Below are 27,321 nucleotides of genomic sequence, written 5' to 3' on the forward strand. Positions count from 1 at the left end.
AAGTACTTCTTTCTCTACTTTCTCCATCCCATGCATTATCTTGTAAACCTCTATCATGTCACCCCGCAGTCGACGTTTCTCCAAGCTAAAGAGTCTCAAGTGTTTCGACCTTTCTTCATAGGGAAAGTGTTCCAGCCCTTTAATCATTCTAGTTGCCCTTTTCTGGACTTTCTCCAATGCCATAATATCCTTTTTGAGGTGCGGCGACCAGAACTGCACACAGTACTCCTTGCTTTGAGGTTGTTTTGAGGAGAGGCACCGGATGCTATGATGAAAACATGGTGCCTCTACCAGCTTGCCCAGAACCCCAGATACCCACGGATCAATTCTCCATGATACCCTGTGGGAATCAATCTCTATAGGGAATAATGGAGTGCCCAGCAGACATTCCTCCCCCCTCTCTGCTTTCAGATGACCCTGAAGCGGGGGGAGGGCCTCCAAACTGAGGGATCCCCTGCCCCCACCTGGGGATTGGCAACCCTCTCTCTGCCTATCTATCTGTGTCTATCTATCTGAGTTGGTCTAGCTAGGATCTATCGATCCTGGTTTCTAACACTGAATTTTTATTTTTATTTTTTAAATTCATGTCATTTTGCTCCATTTATATATAAAACCAAGCCAGCCCAATCCTGGCTGTGCTTCTCGCTCTCTCTTTTCCAAGAGATCTCATTTGCCTTCCATTCCATCTCTGGGAAAGTGGGGCCCTCCGCTTCGTCCTCACAACAGTCTTGCGAGGTAGTCACAAGTACCCGCGACTGGGTGAAAGTAACTTTATTCTTATCACTTTTTTATTTGTTTTATTTTTGATTTTTGTGTGTGACATCAGAAGCAATGGCATGCCCCACCGGGGACACCCCCCCCCCCCCCCATTTTCTGGTTGCAGGCCACTCTGGCCCACTTATGGAAGGATGAGCATTTCAACACAGAGGGAATGGCCCCTGAGTTCTAACATTCTAAGCATTAAAGCTCCAGGACGGGTCGACTGCCTTCTCAGCAGTTTTTCTGGAAAGGGCCAAGATTCAACAGACAGTTTTAACCCTAGGCTGACACACACACACACACACACACCTGCACCTGCACCTGTTGAACATGGGATCCACCTGTATAGATTGCCACCCTGGCCAACTTCCCGCGGAGCAGGGGCCGTTTGAACACAGAGGGGTTTGCCTCTGAGTAGGTACGCTCAGCTTGATGCTCCAGGACAGAGGTCTGTCTGTGAACCAGCTGCCAGCGTACAAGAGCTAAGTGTAAAGAAGTCACCGCCTGTACCTGCAACAGAGGTGAACAAGCTCTTGGCCTCTCTGCATTCTGCAGAGTCCCTGGGCTGTTGTCTACCACTTTTCCTGCCAGGCTTCTGACTTAACAGGGCTCCCACTTGTCTGCTTCTCCCCCCCCCCCCAACTCCACAGGGGTTGTCCTCTGGCTAGTCTTAGCTTCATAGGCAGTTTGTTGGGGCTTCCCCTGCCCTAGAATCATCGAGTTGGAAGGGACCTCCAGGGTCATCTAGCACAATGCAGGAAACCCACAAATACCTCCCCCTAAATTCACAGGATCCTCATCGCTGTCAGATGGCCATCTAGCCTCTGTTCAAAAATCTCCAAGGAAGGAGAGCCCACCACCTCCCGAGGAAGCCTGTTCCACTGAGGAACCGCTCTAATGGTCAGGAAGTTCTTCCTCATGTTGAGCAGGAAACTCTTCTTATTTAATTTCAACCCACTGGTTTTGGTCCTACCTTCCGGGGCCACAGAAAACAATTCCACACCATCCTCTATATCGGGTGGCCAACGGTAGCTCTTCAGATGTTTTTTGCCTACAACTCCCATCAGCCCCAGCCAGCATGGCCAATAGCTGGGGCTGATGGGAGTTGTAGGCAAAAAACATCTGGAGAACTATCGTTGGCCACCCCTGGTCTATATGACAGCTCTTCAAGTACTTGAAGATGGTGATCCTATCACCTCTCAGCCGCCTCCTCTGTCCTTTAGAGATAGTCTGACTATGAATGACAGGCAATCATTCAATGGGCACATATGGGGGACAGCCTTGGGGTAAGACTGCCTGTTGGATTTCTGCCTTTCTCAGAAAAACTGTTTGGAAAGTGTAATGTGCTGAGTTCTGAGACGTTTAAAAGCCAATAAAGAAGGCTTTATTGGCAAGTACATCACAAAGACATGGCGGGCCGGGTCCCCGATTATATACATCTCCCGGAACAACCCCCTTACCTGGCCGGGTCCAATCCTGGCCAATTAAACTTCCCGTCACAGATCTTCATAGGCAGAGTGCATTTTTGTCCTTACATCCAGCGACCTGCGGTTTCCCTCTGGTCACCTCTGTGCGCACGTGCACTGTGTTTTAAATTCAGGGACCGAATTGCAAGACACAACACTCCTCCCCCCCCCCCTCCCAGTTCAAGAAACATAGTATTTCAAATAAGCCAGTGGCCTTCATTCCCTGCTCGACCTCCTAGGTTCGCTCTGGGGAGCCAGAGCGGCTGCTGTTGCTGGTTCCTCATTGTGGGGCAAAGCCAGAAGAGCGCTGGTGCCTGCAGCCGCTCCGGGGGCTCCCCTTGCCCCCCCACTGGGGTGGGGTTGCTCCAGCCATTGTGGGGCCCCTCCGCCACAGGGCTGGCGAGGCCGGCACCGGCTGGGTGGTTTCTGGCGGCATGACCGCTATCACCCTGCTCCCTCCGGCTCTGCTGGTTCTTCCGGCAAGGTGCGACGGCGCAGCTGATCAATGTGTCCCCGGAGGAGCTAGCCCCCTTCTGAAGAGACCTTGTAAGAGCGGGACCTGGTGACCCGCAGCACCCGGGCTGGTAACCACTCCAGCCCACTTGCAAAGTTCTTCACATAGACCGGGTCCCCTGGAAAGAACCCCCTAGCGCCTTCTCTTGTCTTGGGGAAGCTGTGGAGGTCCGGGGCCTGGTCAGGATTCAACCTATCTAGCCTAGTGGCTAACCTTCTACCCATGAGCAGCTGGACAGGGCTTAGGCCGGTGACTGGGTTGGGAGTGATTCGGTTCCCAAAAAGAAAGGCTGCCAGCCGAAGGTCCCAATCTCCCTGCACTATGCAACCCAGGGCCTCCTTGGTGGTGCGCACCATGCACTCTGCTTGGCCATTGGTGGCTGGATGGAAGGGAGTGGACCGTTTGTGTCAGATGAGATACCTATTCAGGAACTCCTGGAAGTCCCGGGAGGTAAAAGCGGTACCATTGTCCGTGACTAAGTTCTCGGGGATCCCATGGGTGCAAAAGACCCTCTGTAGGGCTCTGACCATGGCCACGGTGGAGGTTGAAGCTACGGGAATCACCTCCAACCACTTTGTGTAAGAGTTCACCAGGATAAAGAATATTTGGCCCTGGTATGGCCCCGCGAAGTTTAGGTGTAGCCAGGACCACGGCATGCGATTGGACTCCCAGCGGTGGACGAGGGCGCTGGGCGGATCTGGCTGAGACTCTTGGCAGGGTTGGCACCTTCTAACCCACCCCTCTATCTCTTCGTCCCTCCCTGGCCACCAGACATAACTACGCACCAGGGCCTTCATACGCACTATCCCCAGTTGCGTCTCATGCAAGGCTTCGAGCACTTGCTTCCGAAGTGGGGGGACGTCTGCGTGTCCCATTGCTTTGCGGGGGTGGTGGGGTGAACTAGCTTATACTTGTACAAATTGAGGAACTGGTTCCACCACAGGATGCGCTGTGACAGGATTTGTGGCATCTGGCGGTCTGGGGTGAGGAGGCCCAGCAGTGGCTTGTGGTCTGTGGCAATCGTGAAATGCCTGCCGTACAGGTAGTCGTTGAATTTGTACACGCCTGCCATGATTGCCAACGCCTCCTTGTCGATTTGGGCATAGTTACGCTCCGCGGGGGTCAGGGTCCAAGAGTAGTAGGCCACGGGGACTTCCCTCCTATCTGGGAGTTGGTGACCCAGGATGGCGCTCACCCTGTACGGGGAAGCGTCACAGGCTAGTATCATTGGAAGGGACTCATCAAAGTGGTGGAGCACCACATTGGAAACCAGGATGTCCTTTACTGCCTGAAAAGTGGTGGCCTGCATTTTCCCCCAGACCCACGGGACATGTTCATCAAAGAGCCTATGTAGGGGTTCTGCGAGGGCGGCTTTGTGGGGCAAGAAGGAATGATAAAATTCAAGAGTCCCAAGAAACTTTGTAACTCCACCTTGCACATGGGGGCCGGGGTGTGGACTATTGCCAGGGTGTGGACTATTGCCTGGTCTTGTAGGGTGTATTCCCACGGCATCCACTGCAAACCCGAAGAACTCCTCCCTCGGCACCCCGAGAGAGCACTTCTCTCGTTTCACCTTAAGTCCTGCAGTCTGGAAGTGGCGGAGTACCTCTCGCAGACGGCAGCTGAACTCCTTGGCATCTGGGGCGGCAATCAAAACGTCATCGAAAAAGGGTTGTTCTCCAGGAATCCCTCTGAGGAGAGAGTCCATTATGCTCTGAAAGATTCCCGGAGCCACGCTTACCCCAAATTGTAACAGCCACACCTTGAAAGCCCCCCTGTGCGTCACTATTGTTTGAGCCTCCACAGTCTCAGCGTCCACTGGGAGCTGCTGGTATGCTTGGACCAGGTCCAACTTCCCCAAAACCTTAGAGCCAGCCAGGGCTGTGAGGACGTGACTGACTACTGGGACGAGGTACAGGTTGTCCTGGAGCGCTTTATTTATTGCGCATTTATAGTCTGCGCATATGCGCACGTCCCCATTTGGCTTCACCGGAGTGACTATGGGGGTCTCCCATGCAGTGTAGGAAACCAACTCTAGCACTCCCTGGGCCACGAGGCAGTCCAGCTCCGCTTCGATTTTTGGCTTTAAAGCGAACGGAACTCGCCTGGGCTTCAGCCTTATTGGTCTCACGTGGGGGGACCACTGAATACCTCCGGGAATTCCCGGCACACATTTTCAAACTTGTGCGTTTGTAACTGCTGCACCCTTACTATTTGTATGCCCAGAGGTCTGAACCAGGCCAGACCCAGTAATGTGGTGAGCTGGCGCTTGACCACAAGTATGTCCAAGGCCCCCTTAAAGTTATTGAACTCTACCCTCACAGTGGCCCATCCCAAAATCCGTACGGGGTTTTTCTGGAAGTCCCACAGTATGAAATCAGCAGGCTGCAACGGGGGCCAGCTGTGGGGGCAGAGTTTTCATAGGGACTCCTCTGATATTATGGAGATGGAGGATCCCGAGTCCAGCTCCATTATGCAGGGAGAACCCTCAATTTGGACCGACACTTTGACCTTATTGGGGGTGTCCAGGGGCAAATTAATTACTTGGATGCTGGTTGATGCGGTCGTGTGAGCGTCCGTCGAGTCGTGGTGTGTGGACTGGCGCCTGTGGGTGGTCTTGGTTCTGCAAGTGCATGTGATGTGGCCCACTTTTCCGCAGCTCCTACAATCTGCATTGCAGTAGGGGCAGTCCCGTCGCTCGTGTGGGTCTCCGCAGCTGGCGCACTTTGTGCTGGCGGGCCTCTCTGTAGCTTACGGCTGGGTGGAAGATTTCGGCCCGTTTCCTGGTTGGCGGTGGAACTGGTTTGCCTCTTCCTCCTTGTGGTTACCTGACATCATCTCCACGTGGTGGACGGCTTCCGACCGAGGGCTAGAGTGAGCCTTGGTGGCTCTCTCAAATGCGGTGGCTTCATTGAAGGCAAGTTGGAGGGTCAGATAATCCTTTGTGAAAAGCTTTTGCTGTAGCCTTTCATCCCGGAGGCCCCAGACAAATTGATTCCGCGGGGCTTCCTCCAGCTTGTTGAAGCTGCAGTTTCCAGCGATTTGGTGGAGAGCAGCCAGGTAGATGGCTGCCGTCTCTCCCGCCTCCTGATCCCTCTTGTGGAACAGGAATCGGCAGGCGATGATGGATGGCTGGGGTAAGAAATGTCTGGTCAGGAGTTTGACTACCTTCTCGTACGTTTTCGCGGTGACTTTCGCAGGGGCAGAGAGACCATTGGCTATCTTGAATGTGGCATCCCCGCAGACACTCAAGAGCACGTTTTGCTTCTGGCTGTCATCCGTTAGCACGTTCGCCCGTAGGTAGCAGTCGACACGCTCCACATAAATCTCCCACCTTTCGGGTTTGGCGGGGTCGAACTCTGCAATGTGGCCCGTCATCCTGCTCGGCGGTTGCTCCGGTGGCAGCGGGCACTTCTGCCCCTCTGGGCTGCATGCCTTCTTTGTCTCCAGCCAGATCGGCGATTTCCCAACGGGGGAAACGAGCTGCCCGCTGACCCAGCTAGGATCCCATCCTCATCACCAGTGTAATGTACTGAGTTCTGAGATGTTTAGAAGGCAACTTGCTTTATTAGCGAGTACATCACAAAGACAACATGGAGGGGCCGGATGCCTGATTATATACATCTCCCGAAACAACCCCCTTACCTGGCCGGGTCCAATCCTGGCCAGTTATGCTTCCTGCCACAGATCTTCATAGGCGGAGTGCATTTTCGTCCTTACGTCCGGCGACCTGCGGTTTCCCACTGGTCACCTCTGTGTTGTAAATTCAGGGACCGAATTGCAAGACACAACAAAGTCAGTAGACTGACTCAAAGGCAAGCCCTTCTGGGCTCAATGGATGGGACTCATACATAAGAAGGCTTGGAGTTCAGCCTTTATAGCCATATCCCATACATGTTGGCCTGGAAGCAGCAAGAAAATGTGTGGCTTGGTCACATATGCTAAATATTGGACACAGAGATGTGTTCCCAAGTAATTATCCCAATGAGCAGGTGGTTATCAAGCAGGGAGCTCTGCTCACCATCCTAGGGCTTCCTTCTGAGTGAACACACGCTGGTTTGTTACTTCGGTGCACACATAGCTGGTGTGGAGCTCTCCCCAGTGAATGGATGACTGAAGCTGGAAAGGGCTAGTTGTCCTGGTGGGTCCATCACAGCTGGAGCAGGTGAGGGTGGTTTGTGGAGATCTTGGGGATGGTCCAGAGGCCAATTAGGAACATCAGTTGGGGCTGCATAAAACCTGGCTGGCTAGAGCCATCTTTTGGGTGTTTTGTTGGGCCTTTCTTTTAGGGGGAGAGGGTGTCTTTGTGAGTTATGGGGCGTGGGGGTCTGTATGTTCTTGTCCTCTTGGGTCTGTTTGTGGTTGCAACTGAAAGCAACAAGGCTGCTGGGGCTGGCTGCTGGGTGAAGGGGAACAATATGACCATCCACCCTCAACAATGCCCAGCAGAGTTTCCGGATGCAGACCCCAGGTTTTGCTGCCGCCTTTGCTATGGTCCCAACTGCTGCATGCCCAGGAGGCCCCGGGTGAACCAAGACAAGTGTCCCCCTATGGCCCGGCTGTATTGGCCTATCCGAGATCGCAGAGCAGCCCCTGATCCGGAGATTAGAGGGACTCGAAAATGGGAAGGTAAGATGGCTTCCGTGTTCTTGTAATTGTTGAAGTTGTTTAAGCTAGGGAACTCTGATTTTATTCGGGGGCTTCATTTATTTTCTGTCCCGCCCTCCACAAAAAAATAGCAGACTCTAAATGGGGTTATATTGTCCTTCTCTGTTTTGTCCTCACAACAACCCTGGGAGGTAGGTTGGGCAGAGAGTTTGTGAGTGGCTCAAGGTCACCCAGCAAGCTTCTGTGGCAGAGGGGGGAGGTGAGCCCGGATCTCCCAGACTCCAGTCGGACCCTCTAATCACAGCACCGCTCTTGTTTTCTTCCCAAAGGGTCAAGAGTCCTTCCCGCCTCCCTTCCCTTTGCAGCCTTACCGGCCCTTCCCTTCAAAGATTGCCAGCTCCAGGCAGGGAGAAAAGGGGACAGAACAAACAGCCCAACACCCAAAAGCTTGCTATGTATATATGATGGTTTGTCCTTCCCTTCTTCAGCGGCCTTTGATTTTTTGCCTCTCAAAAACTGGACTGATGTATAGCATTTTAGGCCACTCTCCCTTTAGGGTTGTCAACCTCCAGTTGAGACCCAGAGATCTTCTGGAATTGCAACAGGTCACAAGGCTGCAGACATCAAACCCCCCTGGTGAAAATGCCCCTTGGAGTTGGGGGCTCTATGGTAGGACACTCCACTGAGGTCCCTCCCCTCCCCAGAGTCCACCCACAAAACCTCCAGGAATTGCCCACCTGGAGCAGGCAACCCTGGGGGGCAAGAGACCCCCCCCCCATGCTAAGTTTGACGCACTAGCCATGGTTCAGTGGCAGAGCCTCTGCTTGGCATGCAAAAGCCCCCTCCCCCCGCCCCCACACAGTGCCTGGCCTCTGGAGTAGGAAGGATCAGGCCCAAGACCTCGTTTCTGCCTGCAGGGGAGACAGTGCAGGCCTTTTGCACAGGAAGGATTCTGCCCTTGGATCCGGGAGGGCTGCCAGCTCTGGGATGGTTTGGAGGCGGAGCCTGGAGATGGGGGAAGGTTGGAGGGAGGGACTTCCGCAGGATAGAATGCCCCTGAGTCCACCTTCCAAAGCAGCCGCTTTCCCCCAGGTAACCCAAAAAGAGTAACGTGGAAAATGGAGCAGGTAGAAAGCACTAAAGCATCCACGATAAGCCAGCCTCAAGAATAAATAATTTCTATTCATATACAAAACATAGAAACCTTGTGCCGTTGTTACTCTGCGGAAAGGATTGAGCTATTGCCATGTATAATGTTATAAAAGATACTGAAGCTTGTAGAAGCCATGTGTGAAACAGTGCCCTGTGGCGTCAACGTGGCTTGCTGTCGTAATGATCTACACCGGTTACTTCTAGAGAAGAACTGGAGCATTGCTCTCTGTCTTCATGGCTTGTCTTATCACATTCCGGACCCTTCTCTACGAAAACAAGAACTTTTATTGTGAACTTTGAACTTACGGGACTCGGATGTGATATCATTGCACCTTTGTAATAATTATCGCACAAGGTTTCTGTGTTTTGTATATGAATAGAAATTATTTATTCTTGAGGCTGGTTTATCGTGGATACTTTAGTGCTTTCTAAGGCTGCCAGATCCCCCGGCCGGTGATGGGGGTAGAGCGGGTGGATCCAGGTTGGGGAGATCCTGGAGATCTGTGGGCGGAGCCTGGGAGGTAGAATGTTACGCAGCCCCCCACCCCACCCCCAGCGGGCATTTCCTTCCCTTGGGAACTGGTCTCTTGGTCTGGAGGTCCCCAGGTCCCACCTGCAGGCTGGCATTCCTGTCTCCTGGGGAGCTGATCTTGGCCATCTGGAGATCAATTTTATCAAGGGGGCATCTCTCAGGGCCACCTGGAGTTTGGCAAGGGGTGTTTTTGCAGGGGGTGGGGGGTGGTGACGGTATCAAAGGGAGGTGAAAAATGCAAGGGACTGGGTTGGGGTGTCTGCAAGGGTGATTGACACGGGCTTTCTTTCTGTTTTCAGTTTTGTGTTATCTTGGCATCCTCATTGGACTTTTGGCACTGGCTGTCATCTTTACAGCCACCAACTGCTACCGACATTGCAAAAGGTGCTTGAAATTCTGCTGGAAACTCTGCCTCAGAGAGGAACAGGCCCAACCCAGAGTCAACATCCCGTCTTCCAGGGTCCTTTTTCACAACCCTCCAAGGTCCAACGATCTCTCTGACTTCCTTCTTCAACCCTATACTATACCTAGGGGAGACCCACCACCATACTCTCTGGTAGACCCTCAAAGAACCCGTGACTTGCCACCCCCATATCCTGGACAATCTGCAGAAGACCCTCAAGGAATCCGTAACTTGACACTGCCATATTCTGAAGGACCTGTGGTGGCATTCCACCATTCAAGATCTCAAGCACAAGATGATACGGTGGTCCTCTTCCCTGTGCTGGTGGCCCCACCAGAGGCAGCTGCATCTGGTGGTGTCCCAAAGGAGGTGTCCGTGACTGGCAGTGCCCCAGACAAGGTGGACAAGCTGGAGGCGGCTGCAACTGGCACTGCCCGGGAGGAGGTGGACTGGCCAGAGGTGGCTGCAACTGGCGGTGCCCCAGAGGAGGTGGACTGGCCAGAAGCGGCTGCAACTGGAGGTGCCCCAGAGGAGGTGGACTGGCCAGAGGCGGCTGCAACTGGCGGTGCCCCAGAGGAGGTGAACTGGCCAGAGGCGGCTGCAACTGGCATTGTCCGGGAGAAGGTGGACTGGCCAGGGGTGGCTGCAACTGGCACTGCCCGCGAGGAGGTGGACTGGCCAGAGGCGGCTGCAACTGGCGGTGCCCCAGAGGAGGTGGACTGGCCAGAGGTGGCTGCTTCTGGCGGTGCCCCTAAGGATGCAGACTTGGAGGTAGTGGTTTCTGGTGGTGCCCCCAAACTTCCAGAATAATCAGGATGCCCAGGGCTTTTGTTGGTAGCAGGAACTCTTTTGCATATTAGGTCACACACCCCTGATTTAGCCAATCCTCCAAGAGCTTACAGTAGGTCCTGTAAAAAGAGCCCTGTAAGCACTTGGAGGATTGGCTACATCAGGGGGGTGTAGCCTCATATGCAAAGGAGTTCCTGCTACCAAAAAAAAGCCCTGAGGACACCAGTAACCAACTTGCAGACTTGTTTTAATGGAGAGGCTAGAAATCCTGCCTGCTGCCTAACTGTGGCTTGCTTTTAGGGTCAAGAAAATAGAGTCATCACTGATGCTTCTTTTAGGTTTTAAGGGGTTTTTCCATGATTCTGCTTTTAGGCTTAAGGGTCTTTGTTTTTCCCTGTGATCATGCTTTTTAAAACTTTGTATTAATTAGGCTTTTATCCACACTTGTGTTTTAGTACTTTGCTTGCCCAATGTTGTTGTCCTTCTTGCCAATGGTTGACTGTGACAAGGGCGAATGAAGAAGTAGCTGAGTGTTCCCCTTCCCATCAATATCACAGCTCTGAGGAGCTGATCTTGGAGATGGAAGCTCCATTCCACCTGGGCATCACTGCAGCTGCCTGTCTCTTAAGGGGGACAGAGTTCAAATGGGGTGTGTGTGTTGGAGGATCCATATCAGCTCTGCCCTCTTGCTTTACCATTGCAAGGAAACAAGCTGGCTTGGGTGACCCTGAGCCACCCGGGCTGCGTCTGGTGACGTCACAGAATTTTCAGCAATGCTTTGAATGAAATGTTTGTTTGAATTGTCTGTTCTCAAATTGGCTTGTTCTTTCTGTAACTGTCTGAACCAAATTACCAATAAAAGTCTTGTGGTCTGTCTTCTCCTTTATGTGGCTGGTGGCCCTGATCTTCCTTATGTCTGCATTTTGCTCCTGCTGGAAGCAGCCAGTGGCCATCCGGGGGGATTGCTTTTGGGAGTCTGGCGATGGCACCGCCCAGGAATACAACTTGGTGCCCAAGAGGGTCTCCCTGCCTCCCTCTCTCCCTCCCTCCCTCCTTTCCTCCCTCCCTCCCTCCTTTGGGCCCTCCTGTTTGTTGCTTCAAGGTCTTGGGGCTCCAAGAAAGGAGCAGAGTTGGCGGGTTGGGGGTGGTGGTGGTTGAAGGGAGCTCCAGTTTCCAGGAAGGGGATCTCCATGTGCCTTTTGCACTAACTGGGTTCACTGTGGAGGCACTAGTTGGGTGCACTTCAAGAAGGCAAAACTGGTTTCTTTTACATCACCACATTTGCTCCTCAGTGGGAACCCAGGCTAGCTTCTTTCAATGTTCTCCCAAGATGCTGGAGATCAGGGGCTGTCAGTGGACTGGTTGCAAATAAAATCATTCCTGCAAAAGGATCCAAGCTGTGCCCTTGGAGCCATTTTTGTAGTTTTACCGCAGGGCTTCCTCCTTACTTCACAGCCCAAAGCCATTCAGCTTTGGCTTCTTCCATCCACACTTCAAGGATATGCTTAAGAAGTGAACATTTTCTCTTTCCCCCTGAGGATGGCAGCCTCCAGATGTCGGCTTCTGTGCAGTTCTCATCAACTCAGCCTCTGTGATGCATATCAAATAAGGTGTTTATTGAAAGAGATACATGTTCACAGCATGAGACATTTTTGTTAGAACTGCCCACCTATCATAGAGGCAGGTACTTATAAACTATGCATGGCAGTTAACATAGGTAAGCAATTCTAGCCGTGCAAGAAAAAGTGAGCGTGGTGTACTTCAGGGAGCTATTCTCTTGCCAATGATGTTTAGCATCTATGTACACCCCCTTGCCTAGATTGCTTGAGGTTTTGGGCTGAGTTGTCACCAATATGGGGATGATACCCAGCTCTATCGGTTGATGGATGGCCACTCAGATTCCACCCCACATCATCTGACCAGGGCTTTAGAAGCTGTGGCTGGATGGTTGCGACAAAGCTGGCTGAAGCTCAATCCAGCTAAGATGGAGGTCCTATCCTTGAACAGAGGGGAGTAGAGTCGGGCTTCCAACTAGGGTTGCCAAGTCCGATTCAAGAAATATCTGGGGACTTTGGGGGTGGAGCCAGGAGATTTGGGGGGTGAGGCCAGGAGACATTGGGGGTGGAGCCAGGGTGTGACAAGCATAATTGAACTCCAAGGGAGTTCTGGCCATCACATTTAAAGGGACAGCACACCTTTTTAAATGCCTTCCTTCCACAGGAAATAATGAAGGATAGGGGCACCTTCTTTTGGGGCTCATAGAATTGGACCCCCTGGTCCAATCTTTTTGAAACTTGGGGGATAGTTTGGGAAGAGGCACTGGATGCTATACTGAAACTTTGGTGCCTATACCTCAAAAAACAGCCCCCCCCCCGAGACCCACGGATCAATTCTCCATTATTTCCTATGGGAATAATACTCCATAAGAAATAATAGAGTTCCCAGCAGACATTTCTCTCCCCCTGCCCTGCTTTCTTGTGAGCTTGAAAGGGGGAGGGCCTCCAAACCGGGGGATCCCCTGCCCTCACCTGGGGATTGGCAAACCAAGAGGGATGAAAACAGTGAGGTTAGGAACAGGAGAGAACCGTGCTCTACTAAAGAATAGATTAGTTATGTGAAGTTGTTTCTGAGCAATGCTGAAATACTTCTGAAAACGAGATGCAATCAATGCAGGATGTCTCATTCTCTTCAGTGCTCAGCACAACATAGTTTATAATGTACAACAAGCACTCTTGCAGTTTACAATATATATTTACATGAAGGCAATTGCCAATTTACAATTTAATGAGAGAGTCCACTCAGAACAAAGACTCCAGAAGGTGCAAAGTCCTGATAGATGCGAAAAAAGCCTCTCCAAATCAGTAATGATGTTGCCAACGAAGTCAAGGTTACTTTGCAGAAAATTAAGGCAATGTCTTTATATGTGTAGCTGATATGAAATGCAGCCGATAACACGTTGCCTAAGTTTACAAAGCCGTGTTTTGGTGCCAGCTTTCATCTGATCATTCACTTCATATTATCTGGAACCAATGCTCACAGCAGTATAAGCGCAGTTAGTCAGCTTCTCCAAAGGGCATTGGAGCACCTCACAGTCCTCCCTGGTTCTCGCCACCCTGAACAATTTAGTGTCATCTGCAAATTTAACGGCTTCACTGCTTACTCTCAGCTCCAAATAATTAATGAACAAGTTAAAAAAGCATTGGACCAAGTCCTGCAGCGCCTCACAGTTTACCGCCTTCCATTGTGAAAATTGCTCATTTATAATCTCACTCTCTAATTTCTGTTAATTAACCAGTTTTTAATCCACAGGAGGACTTGCCCTCTTCTCCCATGACTGCTGAGTTTGCTTAGGAGCCTTTGATGAAAAACTTGATCAAGAGCTTTCTGGAAGTTTTGGGAAACAAATTCTACCAGGTCACCCTTAACCAATTTGGTACTCAATTTGTTCACTTCCTCAAAGAACTCTAAAAGGTGAGTGAGACAAGATCTTCCCTTACATAATCCATACTGGTCCTTCCTCAATAGCTTTTGTTCATCAATGTGCCTACTAATTTTATCTTTAATGACGGATTCCACCAATTTACCCAGTGTTGACATTAGACTGGTAAAGGTAGTCCCCGCCCTGAGCTAGCACTAGTCATTTCTGACTCTGGGGTGACGTTGCATCACGACTTTTTCATGGCAGACTTTTTCATGGGTTGTTTGGCCTTCCCCATTGCCTACACTTTCCTCCCAGTAAGCTGGGTACTCATTTTGCCAATCTCGGAAGGATGGAAGGCTAAATCAACCTTGAGCCGGCTACCTGAACCCAGCTCCCACCAGGATCGAACTAAGGTCATGCACAGAGCTTGGACTGCAGTACTGCAGCTTACCACTCTATGCCACAGGGCTGTTGACATTAGACTGACTGGCCTGTAATTTCCCAGCTATCCTCTGGAAACTTTTTTTAAAAGATGGGGGTTATATTAGCCACCTTCCAGTCCTCAGGAATGGAGGCAGACTTTAATGATAGACTGCATGTTAAAACTGTGCCTGTTGGATTTCCGTCCACTTCTGCCCCAATGTTTTGGGAAGGAATGGAATCCAGCTGGCAAGCGTTGCCCTGTCACATCAGGGTACCAAAGCAAACTGTATGGATACTGGAGCATAATGCTCAGTATGTCTGCTGAGAACTCAGTCCAATACGCGTTGCTTTCAAGTAAGTATGCTTAGATTGCAGGTGAAAATTCTGATCTCCCGTCTGTTTGCTTGAAAGTAAATCCCAAGGAGACGTTATCCGAAGGTATGCAAGATGTTCCCCCAATCCCATGCTTGTTTAATCAGAAGTAAGTCTAGCTTTGTTCAATGGGATTTACTCCTGAGTATGGTATGCAATGCTTACTGGGGAGTAAATCCTATTGAACTCAGAGGGGCTTACATCGGAGTAAAACATGGATAGCTTGCCACGATGTAATCTTATGCATATTTACTTGGGAGTGCTATTGTACATAAGGCTGACTTCTGCATAAATACACATTGGGTGAAACTGGTATTTGGGACTAAGTCCCACTGAATGGAGAAACACAGATGTTGGTCTCTGCTCCCCTAAGCAGTGGAACCAGACCTGCTGATTTTCTCTTCAGACCTGGCGTTTCTGGAACCACCTGGGTCAATCCTGCCACAGGCAAGTGTGGATGGTTGAGGTACTGCTTAATGACTGAGACTCATTAGGTTTCTAGTCCTCATTAAGGAGAGCTTCTTGGGGAGGTATAAAAGCTGCCAGGGAGGGGCTCCTCTTTTGTGTTCTTTGGAGCATTTCTAGAGTTGTTATCGAGTTGTATGTTAGAGCAAGCTGGTGCGATGGAGAGAGTAGGGTTGTGTTTTTTTCTGGTTTTGTTTCCAGGGGCTGTCTGGGCAGATGAAATATGTTATAGGTGGACTGAGGGGGTGCCATACCCTGTGGAAGTCTTTCACTGCCCAACACAAGAGGATAGGGCTGGTGTCAACTTCTGCTGTGGGACTTGTTACGCCCCCTTCTGCTGTTCATCTGAAGAGACTCGGCTGGATCAGGACCAGTGCCCTGGAAGTGTTCAGTGGAATGCAGGCAGCCCGCATCTGATGACCAACATCTCTGAGGACCTGCTAACAGCAACTACCCTGTGTAAGACACCCCATTCATATGAACATATGAAGCTGCCTTATACTGAATCAGACCCTTGGTCCATCAAAGTCAGTATTGTCTTCTCAGACTGGCAGCGGCTCTCCAGGGTCTCAAGCTGAGGTTTTTCATGCCTATTTGCCTGGACCCTTTTTTGGAGATGCCAGGGATTGAACCTGGGACCTTCTGCTTCCCAAGCAGATGCTCTACCACTGAGCCACCGTCCCTCCCTGTTCACTCTTGGAAGGTTGGAAAGAATTTGAAAGAGACCTTATTTTTTCCAGAAATGCCACCTTTCTGAGTTGTGTCTTTTTCTGTCTTAACTGAGTACGTTTGGATCCCTGGGTAGCAGCACAGAAGGCAACAGGACATAGAGAGGAGGTGTACAGGAAGTTGTAATTCCAGGAGATTCCAGTCCCCGCATGGAAGTTGGCAACCTCTACTTCTTTTGCACTTGTGAATGTGACTTGGAAAGGAGAGGGAGGGGAGGGGGCTTTCTTGGCAGCAGGGGAAATGGAAGATCTAAGCGTTGGCAGTGGGGCTGGGCAAGGCAGAGGGAAGACGTACTTTGTGCAGTGGCCTCTGGTGATTTTTGACATGGGTCTCTGCTCTATTTTCTGTCTATTTTTCTGTCTTAACTGAGTACATTTGGATTCCTGGGTAGCAGCTCAGAAGACAACAGGACATAGAGAGAAAGTGTACAGGAAGTTGTAATTCCAGGAGATTCCAGTCCCCGCATGGAAGTTGGCAACCTCTACTTCTCTTGCACTTGTGAATGTGACTTGGAAAGTGGAGGGAGGGGAGGGGGCTTTCTTGGCAGCAGGGGAAATGGAAGATCTAAGCGTTGGAAGTGGGGCTGGGCAAGGCAGAGGGAAGACATACTTTGTGCAGTGGCCTCTGGTGATTTTTGACATGGGTCTCTGCTCTATTTTCAGCTAACTTTATCGCTGCCATGCTAGTGTTTGGGGTAATGGCCATTGTGGTCCTTGATGTTTTCCTGTGTTGCTATGTGATCCTGCACTGCTCACATGCCCGTGATGAAGCTCGACAGCGGAGCCAAGCCACAGAGGACAGAGACCCTTCAAGCCATGACTCTTCTCCAAGAGGATACCTCTATCATCTAAAGCGCCAGCTTAGTAACCTTTCTATGAGAGTCGGTGTCGACAACCCACTTTGTTCTTATGGTGCCTGCGATGACCAAGTTGTGCCACCTTCTGCAGAGGACACTGCACCCCCCCAGGACTCCTCCCTCCCATATGCAAATACACCTGTCTGGTTCTAGAGGCTAGAAGGGCAGGGATGAAGTGGTCTTCTTATCCTCTCTAGCAGCTGCTTCTGGTCACTTCTAGAGCCTCCCTTGCCAAGAAAATAATCAGTAAGCATATCTGCTTGGGTACCCACCTCTAATGGAGAGGTTTAGGTAGGCCTGTTTGCAGTTTGGCTGTAGCATGCTTTTAGGATCAAGGAAGAGAGAATTTTTTTTATTATACTTTTAAGATGGAGAAATCTTGTATGTTTTTTTTAAAGTATGTATTAGTCTTTTTAAAAAGTCTTGAATTTTAGTGCTTTATTGTCCAAAGTTCTTGCAAATAGCGTTTTGTAGTAAGGTTGAGTGCAGAGGAACTGAAGCTCCATTCCACCTGGAAATCCCTGAAGCTGCCTGCAGCTCAAGGAGTTGAAGTCAAGGGGTGTCTCAGGCGGACTCCTTCCTTCTTATCCAGGCATGGGAATTAGCTGGCCTTGGTGGTCATAAGATTCCACTGTGTGTTCTCTCCTTCAGTGGTACAGTCCTGCAGTGCTTTGCCCTGAAGTGAAACACTCGCCTGTTTTTAAAGGCAGAGCCCCCTCTTCAGGCCTAGTTTTAACAAAAACGGTGGGGTTGCTTTGTCCAAAACACAGGTGGTGAGAAAAGGAACAAAGAAGGGGATGCTGTGTCCAAAGTGTCGTTAATCACAGTTCCGTCCCTTTACTAGCAGAGCTCATTCCGTGCACATTTCAGCGGTGTCACATTTGAGCCACCAGTAGGCAAAGGGTTGCTGTGCCAGCAATGAACTCTCTTTAACATCTGCTGTATGAGGGGAGGTATTGGAGCACCACGGGGCCATCTCTGGATGCATTTCCTCCTCCTGGGTGACTGTGCTTCAGACTGGCTTACCTGGGAAGAAGCCTTTTCCTTGCTGTCTGTACCTGAGCTCAAACATCTGCTTGCCTGAGTCAGGGGATGCTGGAAGCTCTGAGGATTTGGCCCACTTGGGTGTGCAGTGGAACACTCTTGAATATTCATCCTGTTGAGAGAAAATGGGCAGGCAGCAACAGAGGCCTCCTGCATAAGTCATCTGTTGTACCATTCTCAGACGTCACTTCCATAAAACAATTCTCTGTGACTGTATGTACTGTACTAGCAATAAATTTGTATCGCTTGTATCTTTCAATGGCGGTGTTGCGTCTTGTTGTTCAGATCCCCGTACAAGACATATCTCTTGTTTGACTTTTATTCCACTTTCTGTTAATACCGCTTATAAATTATGCTCATTTGTGGGATGTATTATATGCAGTCCATTGATATAGGATATGTTTGATATCTCCCAGGTGGCGAAATCCGGGAGACTTGCAGGAAGAGCCTGGACCGGAGAGGCCCGTTTGGGGAGGGAGCTCAGTAGTCCACCCTCCCAAGCAGCCAGCTTCTCAGGGGGAACTGATCACTGTAGCCTGGAGATCAGTTGTAATTCTGGGAGATGAGAGACCCCACCTGGAAGCTGGCAATCCTAGTATAGGAACATTCAACACTGCGTTGTGAAAAGTCTCTTGGGAATGGAGACCTGTCTTCTGCAAAAAGCCTTGCTTCCAGATCTCCAAATGTGGCTGGAATGTGGTTTCTTCTGTGCCCATAACCTTATTTTTCCTTGTCTGTCTTGTGAATTTTCCCATCAAGTGATGACATGTTCATTCTCCAAACATGTTCCCACCCTAAACACATACGATACAAACAGGAAGGGATGGTGAGCTCAGTAGTAGAGCATCTGCTTGGGAAGCAGAAGGTCCCAGGTTCAATCCCCGGCATCTCCAACTAAAAAGGGTCCAGGCAAATAGGTGTGAAAAACCTCAGCTTGAGACCCTGGAGAGCAGGGGAGGGACGGTGGCTCAGTGGTAGAGCATCTGCTTGGGAAGCAGAAGGTCCCAGGTTCAATCCCTGGCATCTCCAACTAAAAAGGGTCCAGGCAAATAGGTGTGAAAAACCTCAGCTTGAGACCCTGGAGAGCCGCTGCCAGTCTGAGAAGACAATACTGATTTTGATGGACCGAGGGTCTGATTCAGTAGAAGGCGTCTTCATATGTTCATAAGACAAAGTTTAACCTTGAGTTATGGTTCTACTATACATATACTTAAAGGACATTAGTCAGTTTTGCATTAGCAGAAGCATCATGGCTCCACTTTCATGGAAAACTAGTGTGTGCTTGTCCCAGCATTAACTGTTGTTGACTAGACCACACAGTGCTAGGCTGGAATAAGAATTAACTAGTCTTAAATATGTCCCAAGACCCTGTGTTAGCAGGAAATCCAGTTTTAGCTCTGATCATTTGTGTAGACAAGTCTACAAAACTTGCATCCTGCATATCAGTGAAAAAGGAATTGTCTCATTAGACACCAAAGGAAGACCTGTTCCCCTGGCAACCACTAGCTGATGTTAAGCAGCTTTCTTTTTTCTTGGTCTACTGTCTCAAACAGATTTGGGTATTTATATCCCCTGTTTCTCTACAATGGAGCCCTAAAGCAGCTCACAGCAGCCTCTGAAGGAGGTTAGGCCGAGAAAGACTATCCCATCCAACAAACCTCCCTGCCTCTCTCCCCATGGCCTCCCTGATAGCACAATGCCACAACCCGGCTTCATTCTGGTCTCCTCCACTCTGCCATTTCCCCAGCTAACCTTTTTGAGATGTGGTGACCAGAACTGTGCGCAGTGTTCCAAGGAGGCTGTACTGTCTGGGCTTGTCTCAGATCTGTTTTATTTTCAGTCCATTGCAGGATGATCCCTAGACCCCCCAAACCGATGGCATATTAGACTGGCAGAGTGCTCATGGCACAGAGGACTGATGTGCTGTGGAGAATAAAGTCACACACGGAGCCTTTTATCTTAGGAAACAAACGTGTGTCTAAAGCACCATTGAGTCACTGCCAACTTATGGCGACTCCCGCAAGGGAGAAGCAGAGGTGGTTTGCCATTGCCCTTCCTTGGTGCTCTCTCCCTTCTAAGGAATGACCCCACTTGGCTTCTGAGATCTGCTGCTATCTGGGCTGTGCCATGCTGCCCCACCCGCTGTGCAAGATCTTTTGTGTACCAGAGACCCCGCCTTCCATATGCAGCCATTTCTGTTCAGTTTCATCTTAATGGCCTCTGGAACACAGGGGGGGATGTGGTCATGGGCTCTCCTCCAGCTGTCATTTTGCATATAGCTATTTCTGGTGGCACCCCAGAGCCAAGCTTGTCAATGGCATAAGAAATTCTTTCTGTCTTTTTCTTTCTGTCTTTCTGCCTTTCCTTGTATCTCTCTCTCTCTCCTTGTATCTGTGTGTGTGTGTGTGTGTGTGTGCGCCTGGAAGTTGTGGTGACCTCTGGAGACTCCTATTGGAGCATGGAGGACATTCAGAGAAGAAGATGAAGATGAAGAAGATATTGGATTTATATCCCGCCCTCCCCTCCGAAAAGTCTCAGAGCGGCTCACAATCTCCTTTCCCTTCCTCCCCCACAACAGACACCCTGTGAGGTAGATGAAAATATTGGATTTATATCCCACCCTCCACTCCGAAGAGTCTCAGAGCGGCTCACAATCTCCTTTACCTTCCTCCCCCACAACAGACACCCTGTGAGGTAGATGAAGATATTGGATTTATATCCCACCCCCCGAAGAGTCTCAGAGCGGCTCACAATCTCCTTTGGACTTGGCAACCCTATCTCAGAGCCAGGAGTCAACTGTGTTAGTCTGTTGCTGCAAAATAGTAAAGAATCCAGGAGCACTTTTAAGACGAACAAATTTTATTGTAGCAGAAGCTTTTGAGAAACACAGCTCTCTTCGTCAGATGCCTCTTGAAAGCTTCTGCTTCAATGAAATTTGTTCGCCTTAAAAGTGCTGCTGGACTCTCTACTATGCTCAAGAGAGGCATTTTTCTCTTTCCTGAAGATCTGAGGGGTAACCCTGTACCCACTTAATTTCTCCCTGTCAAGGGTGCTGCCAGATCTCTAAAAAGAAAGCAGGCAGGCACCCGATTTGCCAGTGGACTCCACTGAGTGGAGCTAGCATAGGTTGGTTCCCTGTCCAAACTGCATCATGAAGCCAGAACCACAGGGCTGGTGGCCAATAGTTAACAAGCTTACTCAGAAGTAAACCTCATGGACTTCAGCAGTTCCCAGGAAAGTGTGCTGACACAGCCTTATGGCAAAATCCCAGGCATACTCAGGAGTTATGCTCCACTGCTTTCAATGGGATTCACTCTCAACTTAATGTTCATTGAAACAGTAATGACTTGGAATGATTACACTGTAGTTTCCTCAGAAGAAAAGGTAAGATGTGTGGCCCTGATCCCCCTGTGCATGATTAACAGAGGAGTGTTCAATTTCATGCAAGGGAATTCACTCCAGAGTACAGAGGTAAGTCACATACAATTTGCTGGCAATTAATTTCCAAGTAAAAAAATGCAGTGGAGAAGCCATTCAAACTGCAGCCCAGTCCCACTGAATATAGTGAAGCCAGTTTGGTGTAGTGGTTAAGTGTGCGGACTCTTATCTGGGAGAATTGGGTTTGATTCCCCACTCCTCTACTTGGACCTGCTGGAATGGCCTTGGGTCGGCCATAGCTCTGGCAGAGGTTGTCCTTGAAAGGACAGCTGCTGGAGAGCCCTCTCCAGCCTCACCCACCTCACAGGGTGTCTGTTGGTGGGGAGGAAGGTAAAGGAGATTGTGAGCCGCTCTGAGACTCTTCGGGGGGGTGGGATATAAATCCAATATCTTCATCTACCTCACAGGGTGTCTGTTGTGGGGGGGGGGGAGGTAAAGGAGATATTGAGCCGCTCTGAGACTCTTTGGAGTGGAGGGTGGGATATAAATCCAATATCTTCATCTACCTCACAGGGGTGTCTGTTGTGGGGGAGGAAGGTAAAGGAGATTGTGAGCGCTCTGAGACTCTTTGGAGTGGAGGGTGGGATATAAATCCAATATCTTCATCTACCTCACAGGGTGTCTGTTGTGGGGGAGGAGGGAAGGTAAAGGAGATTGTGAGCCGCTCTGAGACTCTTTGGGGTGGAGGGTGGGATATAAATCCAATATCTTCATCTACCTCACAGGGTGTCTGTTGTGGGGGAGGAAGGTAAAGGAGATTGTGAGCTGCTCTGAGACTCTTCGGAGTGGAGGGGAGATATAAATCCAATATCATCTTCTTCTTCTGCACACATCTAGTAGAGGTTATGGATGCAACAACCCTCTCTTGGCAGGAAACTTAGCTGGGAAGTAGCTGATCCCCGCCCCCCTCTCCTCCAGGTGTTAGTTATCTTTGGGGGCCAATTGCTGGTGGGGCAAATGAGAGTGATTGGACGGAAACCAGCTAAGTCTCTAGTCCTCAGTAAGGGCATTTTCTCGTGGGCAGTATAAATGTGGCTGAGAAGAACCCTTTCCTGAGCTCTATTTATTTATTTATTTATTATTTATTGGGCTTAATTCACATGGGTGGTTCTTGGCGCAGCTACGGGGAGAGTTGGACTGTGCATCTGGTTTTGCTGGTGTCTCTCACAGCTGCTGTGGCTGGGCCTGGGGGAGAAATCTGCCACTACTGGACTGCAGGAGCAGAATCACCAGCTGGAGCCTTCCAGTGTCCGGAACCAGGAAAGCGGGACAACGCGGGGGACGCATTCTGCTGCGGGACTTGCAGTGTGTCCTATTGCTGCTCGTCTGCAGATGCTGGAGCCCGGCTGGAGCAGGAGAGGTGCCCTGGCAGTGACCGGCTGCTGGTCCCCTTTGTGCCACCAGCTACCCATCGTAAGCTTGCTTTCTCCACACCTAGTTGTGGTGGGGGGTGGGGGAGGGGTCTGAAAAAGACCTTTTATACAAAAGGTGATTTTGGTAAAACGTTTGAGTCCCTTTAAGTCCAACAGTGCGTGCACATGAAAGCTTAGCCCCGGAATAAAACTTCGTTGGTTTTAAAGTTGCCGCTGGACTCCAACTTTGTTCTGCTGCTTCAAACCAACACATCCATCCCCTTGAAGAAGATGATGGTTTTGGATTTATATCCCACCCTATACTCTGAGTCTCAGAGCGATCACAATCTCCTCTACCTTCCCCCCCCCCCTCACAACAAACACCCTGTGAGGTAGGTGGGGCTGAGAGAGCTCTTACAGCACCTGCCCTTTTAATGACAACTCCTGTGAGAGCTTTGGCTAACCCAAGGCCATTCCAGCAGCTGCAATTGGAGGAGCGGGGAATCAACCTGGTTCTCCCAGATAAGAGTCCACACACTTAACCACTACACCAAACTGGCTCTTGGTAGTTATCTTGGTAGGTAGTTATCTTGGTAGCTAGAGTGGTGCTTCCTTTCCTTCCATTGCAGATGAGTCTGCTGATCCTTCCTAGCCCTCCCTTTTTCCTGCCCAGGTGTACAAGAAAGTAACAAAGACGACTACAAATGGAAAAATTTCCAAAAGAAGATAGAACTTTAATCTGGTACTTGCTCTCAGCCACTAGGACATTGTATGCGCAATTGTGGAAGCAAGAAAAAATACCAGAGAAATGGGATTGGATTATAAAAGTTATGACATGGAGTGAAATGGACAAATTAACAAGAATATTAAGAGACTATGACTTAGACGTTTTTAAGATGGAATGGAAAAAGTTTAGAAGATATGTAGAAAAAGAGTGGAAAATAAGAGGACATTGGACAATCTTTAATAATTAAGTTTTAAAAAGAAGAATATAATTTTTTGTTTTAATAGTTAAGAGTACCTTTAAATATTTGCATTTTAAGTAAAGAACACTGGCGGGGGTCAAGTAATGGGGGGAGGGGGTGGGTAGAATGTCAAATATGGGGTAGATAAAAGAAGCTCTTTTTTTAAAGATGTAAGATATAGATTTATTACCATATGTTGCCAATAAAATTGTTTTAAACTCAAAAAGAAAGAAACAAAGACAGACAGACATGAAAGAAAGGCACGAAACAACAAACATGCCTTATCTTGAGCCAGATATCAGTTTTTGTCTACTCAGATGCCTATCGGATTATTTTATCTGGAGATGTTGAAGACTGAACCTGGGACCTCGTGCCTGCCAAGCAGATGCTCTACCACTGAGCCACAGCCGCCTAGCTTTCCCCCACTAGTTTAACCCTTTAGTTATGCAGCTGCATCCCTCTATAGAGAGTGTCAAGTGGGTAGTCTTGTTGGTCTCCAGTAGAAGAGCGAGGCTGGAGTCCAGTAGCACCCTAGAAACCAACAAGATCCCCACGCTATTATGCTTTAGAGAGTTACAAGAAGAGGGAGCTTTGGTTCTGTGAAGCTGACACTCTGGAGATCTGGGGATAAAGTGGAATCAAGTTGCAGCTGCCTGTAGGTTTTCCAAGGCAAAAGGTGGTTTGCTGTTGGCAACTCCCATTCAAGTACTAACCAGAGCCGGCCCGGCTTCGCTGTCGAGAGTCAATGAGCTCAAGCTAGCCTGGCCCATGCAGGTTAGAGAATCTAGCTGGTCTTTTGGGTATCGCTGGACTTGAACTTTATATTCTCTATCTAGATTAAATGGTAACTTGAGTGCAGAGTTGCTAACAATCTGGAGAGGAAAAGATCTGTCCCTGTATTGACCACGTGAAGCTATTTATGTCCTCGCCTGGAAAAACTCCACCTGCCCATTTTGACGTCTTATTAAAAGGACAGGGCAACTTTCGACAAGCTTGGTTCAGTCCTGTCCAATGGGATGCTGGGTGAGGCTCTGCTGTTATTGGGAGTTGTCAAACTGGCCTGGTCTTTTGAAACAGAGGCTTAACTTGTGGCAATGAACAGCAAAAGCTCTTTGTGGCCAGGAATTAAATAAACCCACCTGGTCAATAACATCCTATTCAACCTCCGTTAAGAACAGGGCACTTCTTTCCCCATGGCACAGAGTGGTCAGCTGCAGCACTGCAGTCCAAGTTCTGCTCACAACCTGAGTTTGATCCCGGCAGAAGCTGGGTTCAGGTAGCCAGCTCAAGGTTGACTCAGCCTTCCATCCTTTCAAGGTCAGTAAAATGAGCACCCAGTAAAAAGTCTGCCAAGAAAACGTTATGATGTGACGTCACCCCATGGGTCGCTAATGACTCGGTGCTTGCACATGGGACTATCTTTATCTTTACTTCTTTCACCAGGCAGTTGGCAACCTAAACAGCATCCAGATTCCTTTAGAAAGTTCCTAAGTGGACCATAAAAGGAACGGCTTGCCCTCTTGCCGAGTCCCTGGCACCTTGTCTTCAGAAATATGCTGTTTCTACTTAACCACCCTGTTTCATGGGTGTTGGTGGCTCTTGGTTCTCCACAAATAGGTTTACTTTCCTTTAAAACCATCTGAGTCGGGGCCTGCTATATCCTCTCACTTGTGGAGTGAGCTGGGCTGCATTCTCTTTTTTTGGTTTTCAGTTCGTTGCCATGGATTACAGAGAAAAACAACCTTTTCCTGCCTGGTGGAGGTGGTGGGAAGTGCTCTCAAGTTGCAGCTGATTTAGGGTGGCCCTACAGAGTTCTCAGGGCAAGAGGTGGTTTGCCAGGGCCCTCCCATCCAAGTAGCGACCAGGTCTCCCTTTTCTGTCTGCCTTCTCCAGACTCTGCATACTTGGCTGAATCTCCATCATGTCATGCAGCACCCCTGCGCTTTTGCAAAGAAACTGTTTGGTAGCCTTTCACTTTAGGGAAGCTCTCTAACCCCTGGGTTGCCAACTCTGGACTGGGACGTTCCTAGAGATTTGGAGGTTTGTTTGCTATCAGATTTCTATCAGACTTCACCAAATGCAGTCCTAAATGAAACGTCTCTGGAGAAGCTGGGGGGGAGGGGAGGGAGACAGGAAAGAATCTGATTCTCCTCTCTGAGAAGGATGGGGGTAGGGTTGCCAAGTCCAATTCAAGAAATATCTGGGGACTTTGGGGGTGGAGCCAGGAGACATTAGGGGCGGAGCCAGGAGCAAAGGTGTGACAAGCATAAGTGAACTCCAAAGGGAGTTCTGGCCATCACATTTAAAGGGACGACACACCTTTTCAATTCCTTCCTTCCATAGGAAATAATGAAGGATAGGGGCACCTTCTTTTGGGGCTCATAGAATTGGACCCCCTGGTCCAATCTTTTTGAAACCTGGAGGGTATTTTGGGGAGAGGCACTAGATGCTATACTGAAAATTTGGTGCCTCTACCCCCAAAAACAGCTCCCCCAGATCCCCGCGGATCAAGTCTCCATGATTTTCTGTGAGACTAAATCTCCATAGGGAATAATAGAGTTCCCAGCAGACATTTCCCTCCCCTCCCCCCGCTTTCTGATGACCCTGAAGCGGGGGGGAGGGCCTCCAAACTGGGGGATCCCCTGCCCCCACCTGGGGATTGGCAACCCTAGATGGGGGTGTTTTCCTGGATGGGGGGGGAGACAGGCCAGTTCCATGGGCTGGAAATGAAACTGGGGGGTGGGGAGAGAGACCAGCCCTTCCTCAGTCCCTAGCCTCTCACTCCCTGCTGGAGTCTGGGGACCAGGGGAGGGACACGGCAACCCAACTAAGGACTCTTCTCTGTCTTTTTTCCCAGCTTACCCGTATTCATTCTACATTGGTGTGGGACTAACCGCAGTTGCCTTGTTGGCTATCATGGCTTACCTTATCTACTTAAAAATCTGCCTGCCACTGAGGACCTGGGTTCGAGTTCACCAGCAGGTCCGTCAGCAGGAGATGCCTCTTTCGAGGGTTTCTTTCCAGGACCCTTCTCCAACCTTCACTTACAGTCTTGGTTCAAGGCTCCGGAGCCCTAACCCACCTCCCCTTTACCAGGCCTTGACAGCCATTCGACTCACAAATCCTCCTCCTTCAGCACAGATGGGCCCGCTCAGTCCAGCCAAGTGGACTCTGGTCTCTCAGGGGATGATGCAGCCGGTTCCTCTCCTGCAGCAGCTCTTCTGGATCCAGCTGCCTCTGGGGGGACTCCAGAACCAGAGGAATAAGCGACCAGCTCATGTCATGGGGTGCTTGTCTGCATGGGATAGAGTCACATAGGGGTTTTTTTAGGGTCAAAGAAAGGAAGAAAGGACAGTGCTTTTAGGATGAAGGAAACTCAGCTGCTACGATTATGCTTTAAGGACATATATCGACTGAGATGATTTTTATTCCTTTTAAATGGGGCACTGCCTGTCTGAAGATGTCCTTTGCTCTCTTTTCCATATAGTGTGTTGGGGTAACAGGAAAGCTCTCCCCTATTCAGTGAGGTACTTTAAAGGAACTCTCCATGGAGACAAGCACTCCTGTTGTCCCACTGAAGCCTTATTAAAGACAAATGAAAATCGTTTCCTTTTGGTTTTCAAATGAGTTGAGTGTGGCTGTCCTTGTCGCAAGTCCTCACAGGGCACACTAGAATGGTTTGCTTTAAAGTTACAAATGTGCAATCAATGTTCGGGGCTCCTCTCCTCCCTCCAACTGGACCAGAAGTGATTTCTCCGCCTCTGAGCTTGGAAGGCCCTGCCTCTAAGGAAACATCTTGTGTCCATGGGGTTACTTGTCTCCCACACATGGGTGGTGGGAAGAAAAAATGGATTGGAGGACATTTTCTGCAATGCCTTTTGTTTTCCAATCGCAGCCTTCCCTTTATGGGCAGAACTTCTTCAAGGATGTTCCATGGAGTCTTGTCTGAGCTGTGAGTAGGCAAAGTGCAGCTGTGCTTTCAACTAGCTCTTTACAAAGAAACTGCTGTATAGGACCAAATATTCTTCAACAT

General features: G+C 49.7%; 3 protein-coding genes across 7 annotated transcripts; all 3 read left to right on the forward strand.

The window, feature by feature from the left end:
- Positions 1–6,994: 6,994 nt before the first annotated feature.
- On the forward strand, positions 6,995–11,109 carry LOC132579682 (uncharacterized). Of its 2 annotated transcripts, none has more exons than XM_060250206.1 (3): positions 6,995–7,368; positions 9,331–9,923; positions 10,104–11,109. In XM_060250206.1, exons 1-3 carry the CDS (start codon positions 7,053–7,055, stop codon positions 10,242–10,244), a joined length of 1,050 nt encoding a protein of 349 aa, XP_060106189.1. In that variant the 5' UTR covers positions 6,995–7,052; the 3' UTR covers positions 10,245–11,109. The 2 variants fall into 2 exon arrangements, with proteins under 2 accessions (XP_060106189.1, XP_060106190.1); XM_060250207.1 differs by lacking the exon at positions 6,995–7,368 and adding an exon at positions 7,842–7,983.
- Positions 11,110–14,943: 3,834 nt separating this feature from the next.
- Positions 14,944–17,792, forward strand: LOC132579639 (protein shisa-1-like). The gene is made up of 2 exons (XM_060250158.1): positions 14,944–15,363; positions 16,296–17,792. Exons 1-2 carry the CDS (start codon positions 15,042–15,044, stop codon positions 16,640–16,642), a joined length of 669 nt encoding a protein of 222 aa, XP_060106141.1. The 5' UTR covers positions 14,944–15,041; the 3' UTR covers positions 16,643–17,792.
- A 2,870-nt stretch (positions 17,793–20,662) lies between these two features.
- On the forward strand, positions 20,663–26,895 carry LOC132579120 (protein shisa-3-like). 4 transcript variants are annotated; one of them, XM_060249307.1, is made up of 3 exons: positions 20,663–20,917; positions 22,142–22,384; positions 26,146–26,895. In XM_060249307.1, exons 1-3 carry the CDS (start codon positions 20,747–20,749, stop codon positions 26,179–26,181), a joined length of 450 nt encoding a protein of 149 aa, XP_060105290.1. In that variant the 5' UTR covers positions 20,663–20,746; the 3' UTR covers positions 26,182–26,895. The 4 variants fall into 4 exon arrangements, 3 of the variants coding, with proteins under 3 accessions (XP_060105290.1, XP_060105291.1, XP_060105289.1); XM_060249308.1 differs by having other exon boundaries at positions 20,870–21,004; XR_009555960.1 differs by lacking the exon at positions 20,663–20,917 and adding an exon at positions 21,218–21,341.
- The last annotated feature ends 426 nt before the right edge of the window (positions 26,896–27,321 follow it).

The sequence above is a fragment of the Heteronotia binoei genome, chromosome 11 (genome assembly GCF_032191835.1).
Source record: "Heteronotia binoei isolate CCM8104 ecotype False Entrance Well chromosome 11, APGP_CSIRO_Hbin_v1, whole genome shotgun sequence".
Lineage (NCBI taxonomy): Eukaryota > Metazoa > Chordata > Lepidosauria > Squamata > Gekkonidae > Heteronotia > Heteronotia binoei.

Coding starts and splice junctions, on each gene's coding strand:
- LOC132579120 (XM_060249306.1), top strand. CDS start 21,821: ATGCAACAACCCTCTCTTGGCAGGAAACTTAGCTGGGAAGTAGCTGAT. Junction 21,972..22,141: donor AGCTAAGTCTCTAGTCCTCA/GTAAGGGCATTT, acceptor TGTCTCTCACAG/CTGCTGTGGCTGGGCCTGGG. Junction 22,385..26,145: donor TGTGCCACCAGCTACCCATC/GTAAGCTTGCTT, acceptor CTTTTTTCCCAG/CTTACCCGTATTCATTCTAC.
- LOC132579639 (XM_060250158.1), top strand. CDS start 15,042: ATGTTAGAGCAAGCTGGTGCGATGGAGAGAGTAGGGTTGTGTTTTTTT. Junction 15,364..16,295: donor GCTAACAGCAACTACCCTGT/GTAAGACACCCC, acceptor CTCTATTTTCAG/CTAACTTTATCGCTGCCATG.
- LOC132579682 (XM_060250206.1), top strand. CDS start 7,053: ATGGGGCGTGGGGGTCTGTATGTTCTTGTCCTCTTGGGTCTGTTTGTG. Junction 7,369..9,330: donor AGGGACTCGAAAATGGGAAG/GTAAGATGGCTT, acceptor TTCTGTTTTCAG/TTTTGTGTTATCTTGGCATC. Junction 9,924..10,103: donor CTGGCGGTGCCCCAGAGGAG/GTGGACTGGCCA, acceptor GCCCGCGAGGAG/GTGGACTGGCCAGAGGCGGC.